At 43.6% G+C, this 8,584-nt stretch overlaps 1 protein-coding gene across 2 annotated transcripts in view; it reads right to left on the minus strand.

The window, feature by feature from the left end:
• MACROD2 (mono-ADP ribosylhydrolase 2) overlaps positions 1-4,035 on the minus strand; it is a 2,183,277-nt gene extending 2,179,242 nt beyond the window's left edge. For both annotated transcript variants that reach the window (XM_033185566.1, XM_033185564.1), the window contains exon 1: positions 3,712-4,035. In XM_033185566.1, the coding sequence (XP_033041457.1) occupies positions 3,712-3,757 (46 nt within the window). In that variant the 5' untranslated portion in view covers positions 3,758-4,035. The remainder of the gene's footprint in view (positions 1-3,711) is intronic.
• Positions 4,036-8,584: the final 4,549 nt, after the last annotated feature.

Below are 8,584 nucleotides of genomic sequence, written 5' to 3' on the forward strand. Positions count from 1 at the left end.
CACAATATTCTGCCTCATACAGTTTCCTACCTCATAAGGTTGTTGTGAGAATTAAATGAGATAATCCATATAAGCTACTAAGAATAGTACTGAGCATACAAATGGGGCTTAAATATTAACTATTCTTATATGAATACTATCATGATTGTTACTACTGAATGACTTCAGGAACATTACTTTCATTAGAATATAACAGAAATCCAGAAGACAATGAAGGACTGAACAAAAGAAGGAAAGTGAGAACAGCAACTCCAAGTTCGTGTGAAGCCCTATGAAAGAAAAGTGACTCTAAGGTGGAAGAGATCCGAGCACTGTTACAGGCAAGGGAGAGGAACCTGAAGACACCAAGAAATTAGACATACCCAAGAAACACTACCTGATGGTGCAAGACCTCAAAGAATACAAGATATGGGATAAAGGGAAAAGCAGAAAGGTTAATCTTACACACAAGGAAAAAAAGTCCTTTCTCTAAGATAGAACAAAGCCAAAAGGACATGTAAAGGAACAGACCAATGAGACTATGGAAGAGGATGTTAGGGCTGTTCATATTACATGGCATTTATTTTCTCTGTGATTTTTTTTTTTTTTCTGAGACGGAGTCTTGCTCTGTCACTCAGGCTGTAGTGCAGTGGCACGGTCTCGGCTCACTGCAACCTTCCCCTCTCAGGTTCAAGCGATTCTCCTGCCTCAGCCTCCTGAGTAGCTGGGATTACAGGTGTGTGCCACTACGCCCATCTAATTTTTTGTATTTTTAGTAAAGATGGGGTTTCACCGTGTTCGCCAGGATGGTCTCACTCTCCTGACCTCGTGATCCGCCCGCCTCAGCCTCCCAAAGTGCTAGGATTACAGGCGTGAGCCATTGCGCCCAGCCCTTCTCTGTGAATTAAAAAGGCAATGTCATCTCTTTAGTATGGGGGATAAGGTCTTGAGAGAACAGGAAACGTGAAGGCAATGGTAAATTTAGAATTACCACATAAAGGCAGAAAAGGGGGATGATCAGCAGTATGCCAAAGAAGTGCTAAAAAGGCTCAGATCACAAATAAAAAATTATTACAATATTACTGGGCAGGTTAAAAGACATCATGAAGCAACTTACAGTTTTCGTGAATGTCAAAAGGCACATACAGAAATGCAACCTGGCCTCTATTGCTCCAGTTATTTAAAAGTTGAAGTGTGAACACTTAAAAACGAGATCAATTTAAAACAAAACAATGAAATAAGTTGCAATACTCGAAAATGCACATTAGTGGTTCAGAATTAGGACTCAAAATACCAGATCAAAAATGTTTATTTAAATATATGTGGTCTTCAAAACTCCTTAATTACTTGTTTAAACAACAAAACATACTGAAGGCCACAAATATATATGCATTTTGTCATTTCATAAACTTTTCCTTAAAGAATGCTTCACCTTTACAATGAGTCCTTTCTCTGTGAACCAAGCATTTAAGTAGGCGACCTATTTATTAAATGGTATACTGAATTAAAAATGTTTATAGAATGCCTTGACATTTCAATGAGGTAGGTAAGCCTTCCTTTAGCTTTAAAGGACAGCTGCAAAAATACTATACCATCAGCTTCCCAGTGGGCTGAAAGGAAAAAGGTCATGCATCCCATCAGCTTCTCTAATACTAACTATGGTACTAGAAATCCTCAGCTCTTCCTTGGGGGTATAATATATATTTTATATTTAAATAATCCAAACATAGACATCCTGAAAAAAGACACTGAGAGATGCATTAGTCTCCGTATCACAGTAACGTTTTCCTTTAACATTAAACTTCATGCAAAAATAACTTAGTTTTGGATAATTACTTTGTTAATTGCCTTATTTAATGGTGCACTTGCTTCCTTAGGAAAAAAAATTGGTTATATCTTCTCCATTATTAGAAGAGAAGAAATCAAGACATTAAAAAAGATTCTAAAATGCCTGCTGGTCACAGTCCAACGGTGTAGATGTTAAATGAAGGAAACATTATAACGTTATTACTTGAGGAACACTGTTTTTCTATTATGACAGAAAAATAGTTCTTAAGTACTCACTATAATTTCATCAATGATTCATGTTACTGAAAACAATGTCTGTGTCTTCCACTGTTTTGCCCTCATTATCATCAATAATACAAAGCTAACATTTCAGCATCATCAATAAATATGGGCATGAGTTTTCAGTGCTCACAAGGTAAATCCTTGTTGAAAGCCTGTTGAAATTACAGTAACTACTACTGAAAAAACAAAGCAAAATTATTTTACACTACTTTATCTATCAGGCTGTTATTCTCGACAGCATTTGATTTATAACACCAGAAGTGTTAGCTCTCTATATACCCATAATTATTAAAACTTAATTAAATGATTAAACTATCAACACTTTTAATCATTTTAATTGTGTTGTTCAGTTATATTATGTTAAATCTTCCTGCAGCAAATTTGAAAACAAATTCCCGCCTCATGCCTTTGCTCGTGCATTGTGGAAGCAGATCCTAAATAGAGGATTCTTTTTCCATACTAATTCCCTTTCTTACCTCCACTGTTTGGCCTTCATGTTCATAAAGGCCAGGACTTGCAATAAAAATTTACAGGTTTCAACGAACTACTAACAAAGAAATCAACTTTCTACCTAGTCACCCCATACCCATTTGTAAACATGAGGTATCCAGGAGAAATGTGCACTACCCTCAATAGACCTCACCCTTGCTATACAGGTTTTGGTGTATTTTAGCAATTGGAGTGCAAGAAGTTTTTGCTACATTTCTGTAAATAGCTAAAGAATGAAAAGGAAACAGGTGTGAAAAGGAGGGTGAAAAAACGCCAGAGACACTCAACTTAGAATTATCTAACTGTGATGGGGTAAGGGGGAGATCTTGGTGGGAGAGGCTGGATGGTACACTTGTGTTTCTTCAAGAATCAGTGCCACTATCAATCTAGCTGATTTGGATAAACCTCATATGCACAAAATTCAGAGATGGGTTCATTCAGAGTGACATTAGTCACAAAATCTTACTCTGAGCAACTTCAGCCCATGAATGGTGATGGAATACAGAGAAACACTGTTAGGAGAAAAGCCCATTCAGACTTCTCTTAAGGCACTTATCCTTACGGACAACACTCTCGTTTCAGGGCTCCCCTAGAGTTCCAGGTTTCAAAAGTCACGCTGCGGCAGCGAAGGAAGGAAACCTAGACAAGGGGTAAACACCCGATGGTGGGAACACTTTAACATTTGGGGGTTGGGGGACAAGAACGAGAAGGAAAGAAATGAGGGTGCAGGAAGCGCGGAGGCACAGCGGCAGCTGCAGCCTGAGCACCCGCCGGCGGGCACGTGTCCGCGGGACACCCGGGCCGGCAGTGTCCAAGTCCCAGCTGCGGTGCAGAGGAACTTGTGCCGCGCCCAGGGCTGCCGCCTGGGGATCCCCGTCGCGAGCTAGGCGAACGCAGCACCGCCTCGGGAGAGGGTGACCGGGTGCCGAGGGCGACAGAGAGGGGCGTGCGCCCACACGTGCGCGAGCTGCAGGTGCCCAGGGGCGGCGCGTGCACGCCGAAGTGCGCGCGCTTGTGCGCGTGTGTACACACGGACACCGGAGGGAGGCGGCACCGGCCGGGAGGGCGCGAGGCGGGAGCTCGGGCGGAGGGCGCCGCGGCATACACAGCCTGACCCCCGCCCCCACCCCAACCCCCACCGCCCGCACCCCCAGGACTCGACGGGCCGGTTACCTTTCTCCTCTCTCCACACCTTTTTCTTCTTGTTGCTGGGGTACATGTTGCCGTGGGGGTGGCTGGCTTTAAGCTGCAAGTTCCCCAGGCTCACGGGCAAACAGGGTGTGTGTGGAGTGGGAGGGGTGGTAGGGGGCACTCAGCAGGGAAAAAGTGAAAGAGGCTCCGCGTCCTGCGCTGCTCGCCGCTCGCTGCTCTCCAGTCGCCGCCCTCCTCCCTCAGCCCGCGCTCGGCTCCGGCTCCCACCCGCCTCAGCCCCGCGGACGCCGCCACAGCAGCACCTCAGAGCCTGTCAACTAGGTCACGCCTCGCGCTAACCTAACACCCGCGCAGGCACCGCCTACCAGCCGCTAGGCAGCGCCGCCTCCCATTGGCTGCACTGCCCGCCGCTCTCCGCGTTCTAGCCACGGCGCGCCCCAACTTGGGCCCCAAGGCGCACGCGCAGGCGCAGGCTCGGGCTCGACGCCGAGGACGTTAGGGAGCTGGAGGAGGCGGAGCCAGGGAGCGAGGGGGCGGAGCCAGGGAGCGAGGGGGCCGGAGCTGGCTTCGAAACGGGGGCGGGGCGTGGAGCGGATGCCTAGGAGGAGCGGGAGTTGGACCGCGCTTACCGCTGGCCTCTTGGAAGACTTGAGGGCGTGGCCTGTAGGGCCAGGTGCGCCAAGTGACGGGCGAGCTAGCGGGCGAAAGCCGCCTCAGGGACTTGGAGGATGTACAAGTGGGAGGAGACCGAGGGTCAACACGAATTGTCCGTACTCACTCCAACTGCCCTGTTGGGGAGAATTTTTACCAATTAATCTGATGCTTTCCTCTGGGTGGGCAACTGAAGAAGACCAAAAGAAATGAAAGTATTGGGAAATGGTTCCACATCGTATGCAGTTGGTTCCTCAAACTTGTAGTGAAAATTACAAATTTCATTGGAATTTGGTGGTTTAGAAAGAACAAATGTAGACTGGGATACTCAAGACAGTTTTAAGAACCAAGAAGTTGGGGACAACCAAAATGTTATATTGGAAACACGTCTTACATCAAAACAAATCCAGATGCCTGTTAACCAGAGCCAAGTGGTCTTACTTAATTCTACCAGTTGCTTAACGTTAAGACACATGTCCAAAAAGCTGGCTTAATTCTGAATAGTACTAACTTGGCGAGTTCTGAACACCCGGTTTCACATGAGTAGGGTGACCTATAATTTAGAAGTTTGGTACCCTCCCCTCAAATTTATTGTGTTTCTATATATCAGATCATCTTCAAGGCTAACTGAGTGGATATGGTAAATCCACATTTATTTGGCAATTTGGGTACTATGTTATATATATATTTGGCAAATAATTATTTGGAACACATTTTTTAAAAATAATAGAAGAGAAAAGGAAGAAAAGGGGGAGGCCCCGATAAGAATTGTAAAGAATGGAATATTTTTAGTAGTAGGACACTCTCATAAGGATGATTCACAACGTGGTAAGGTAATTTTTGTTTAGTCTTTTTTTTTTTTTTTGAGACAGAGTTTCACTCTTGTCACCCAGGCTGGAAGGCAATGGCTCCATCTCAGCTCACTGCAACCTCTTTCTGCCAGGTTCAAGCAGTTCTCCTACCTCAGCCTCCGGAGTAGCTGAGATTACAGGCATGCGCCACCACGCCTGGCTAATTTTGTAGTTTTTAATAAACATGGGGTTTCACCATCTTGGCCAGGCTGGTCTCGAACTCCTGACCTCAAGTGATCCCAAAGTGCTGGGATTACAGGTGTGAGTCACTGTGCCCAGCCTGTTTTTCTTTTAATGCTGTGAAATACATAAAAAATAGATTTGGGAGAAATAAAGAGGGCTTCAAGAAGGAAGTGACATTTGAGCTAGTAATAAAAATATGTACTTATTTTTTAGCACTAGAAATAGAAAGAGGTCTTTGATTAAAGACATTACCAAGGAAGAATAAGTAAAACCTGATAATGAAATAGATTTTGAAAGAAATATGAGGAAGAAAAGAAAAGCATTTCATAGGAGGGTAAGGTGGCAAATAGCAAATGTTAGTATTAAGCAATACAGGAGCAGTTGCAGATTTTGTGGGAAAGATATTGACTTCTTATTTAGAAATGTGAAAGGTAAGAAAAGTACATCACACTAGACACCTTCCCTTCAACAGAGAAGCTATTGGCACTCCAGCCTCCAGCCAATCCTTCCACGTGTGCTTTCTTAAGAACATATCTCTTCTCTCATGTCAGCTCAAAGAACTGGAACTTTTATTGTATGAAAGCACATTAAAAATATGTAGAGGGCATTTGTTCCAGCATTTAGTATTAATCACTCTGACAAAATGTCATTATCATTCAAAACTGTTAAATAGTTAACATCCCTAAAGTACCTGAAATGTGCCGTGGACCAAACTGAACTCATGCTCCTTCTCCCAGTTTTCCCCATCTCTTTGAATGGCTCCATTACTAGTTTAGTTGAAAAATCTGGAAACCTAAGCACCATCCCTTGTACCTCTTATAACTTCATTCTCATATCGAATCGGTTGCTATACCTACGCAATTTTATTGAGCAGTCTGTATAAGTCTGGAATCACTGCTTTCCAATATCATTGCAGTAAACTTAGTCTGAATTTAACTGGACTATTGCAAAGACTTCCTAAGTGGCCTTCATGCCCACTGTTGCACCTCGTCTGTCCATTGTCTAGACTGCATCTAGTGATACCTTGTCAGAAGTGATCACGTCTTCTCACTTCTGTAAGTCATTCAATGACTTTCTGGTGGTCTTTACTATGTGCTGACTTATGTGCACCCAAAATTCATATGTTGAAGCCCTAATCTCCAATTTGACTAAATGTGGAGATTAGGTCTTTAGGAAGTAATTAAGGTTAAATGAGGTCATAAGGGTGAGTGAGGTTAATAGGACTGAGCCCTTATGAGAAAAGGGAGATCTCTTTTGCCCTCTCCTGCCACCCCCTTTCCCTGCTATGTGAGGACACAGTAAGAAGGTAGCCATCTGCAAGCAAGAAGAAGGCCCTCACCAGAACCTGGTCTCAGATTTCTAGCCATCAGAACTATGAGAAAATTTCTGCTGTGTAAAGTCACCCAGTCTATATTATTTTGTTGCAGTTGCCTAAGCTGACTAATACAGTCTTTTTACAACAATTAAATTATTAAGAATGGAGTGACTATCACCTACTAATCCAGCCTTATTTTATACTATACTCCACTGCCACCCCCATGCCCCAGTCTCTGATTCCAGCCCACAGAGCATCATTTCATGTTCTGGAACACCATATAGCCTTTTTTTTTTTTTTTTTTTTTGAGACGGAGTTTCACCCTTGTTGCCCAGGCTGGAGTGCAATGACGCCATCTCGGCTCACTGTAACCTCTGCCTCCCAGGTTCAAGCAATTCTCCTGCCTCAGCCTCCCGAGTAACTGAGATTACAGGCATCTACCACCACACCTGGCTAATTTTTGTATTTTTAGTAGAGACAGGATTTCACCATGTTGGCCAGGCTGGTCTTGAACTCCTGACCTCAGATGATCCACCCACCTTGGCCTCCAAAAATGCTGGGATTACAGGCATGAGCCACGGCACCCAGCCCATAAAGCCTTTTAACATGTTCATTGCAACACCTGGGACATGATTTGTTTAGCTGACTCACACTCATTCTTCATATCTCAGGTTAAACATCACTCCCTAGTGAAGCCTTCCCTGACTCTGACCCCACCTGACCTTTGCCCTGTTTCCCCTTATATGCCTTCATTGCTCATTGATTTTCCTATAAAGCAGTTTGGGTTTGTTGTTGTTGTTTTGAGATGGAGTCCCACTCTGTCTCTCAGGCTGCATTGCAGTGGCGCAATCTCTGCTCACTACAACCTCCACCCCCCAGGCTCCTGGCCCCGGGAATTCAAGCACTTCTCATGGCTCAGCCTCCTGAGTACCTGAGACTACAGGTGCGCACCACCAAGCCCAGCTAATTTTTGTATTTTTAGTTGACATGGGGTTTCGCCATGTTGGCCAACCTGGTCTCGAACTCCTGGCCTCAAGTAATCCACCTGCCTTAGGGTCCAAAGTGCTGGGATAGAAGTGTGAGCTACCACACCCAGCCAACATTAAGGATCTTGAGAGATTGTCCTGGATCATGTTTGTGGGCCCTAAATGTAATCACAAGTATCTTTATAAGAGGGGCAGAAAGGGAGATTAACTACAGAAGGCAAGTGATGACTGAGCAGAGACTGAAATGATGTGGCCACAAATCAAGGAATGCTGGCAGCCAATTAGAAGCTGAAAAATTCCAGGCCAAGAATGGATTCTTCCCCGGGACCTCCAGAAGGAGCTAGCCTTGTCTTTGATTTTAGCCCTATAAGAATCGTTATGGAATTCTGGTCCCTAGAACTATGAGAGAATAAAACATTGTTGTTTTAACCCATTAAGTTTGTGGTAATTTGTTATCACAGCAATGGGAAAATAATAAAAGGAGTAAAACTGTAAATTCAAAACAATAAAATGTCTATTTCTGAAGTAATGACCTGGACAGACTGTAAAAGTTGGATATTTTTGTAGGCATAATTTCTCAACTAGCTCTATGCCTTGGATATTTTTAATATTTATATGTTTTCCCTAAATATTCATTTTGATTTCTCGTAGCTTTGAAGGTACCACTTGTGAAATGTCTGTGTTATTTGAGGTATGTAAAGACATTGTTAAACAGTCTTTGTTTGCCTTTGTTTCAGTAAATCCTCAGCAGTTTCTAACTGGAAAAGAGGATAAAGATTTTCATCCAGATTGGGAACAAAGCAGACTTGGCCCATTGTTTCTTTTCCACTATTGCCTAGAGATATCAGCTTACAGGATGATGTCAGATCAGTTCATGTACCTTAATTGTGTTTTTACATAAGAGTAGT

Source organism: Trachypithecus francoisi, unplaced genomic scaffold (assembly GCF_009764315.1).
Source record: "Trachypithecus francoisi isolate TF-2019V2 unplaced genomic scaffold, Tfra_2.0 Lachesis_group21, whole genome shotgun sequence".
Lineage (NCBI taxonomy): Eukaryota > Metazoa > Chordata > Mammalia > Primates > Cercopithecidae > Trachypithecus > Trachypithecus francoisi.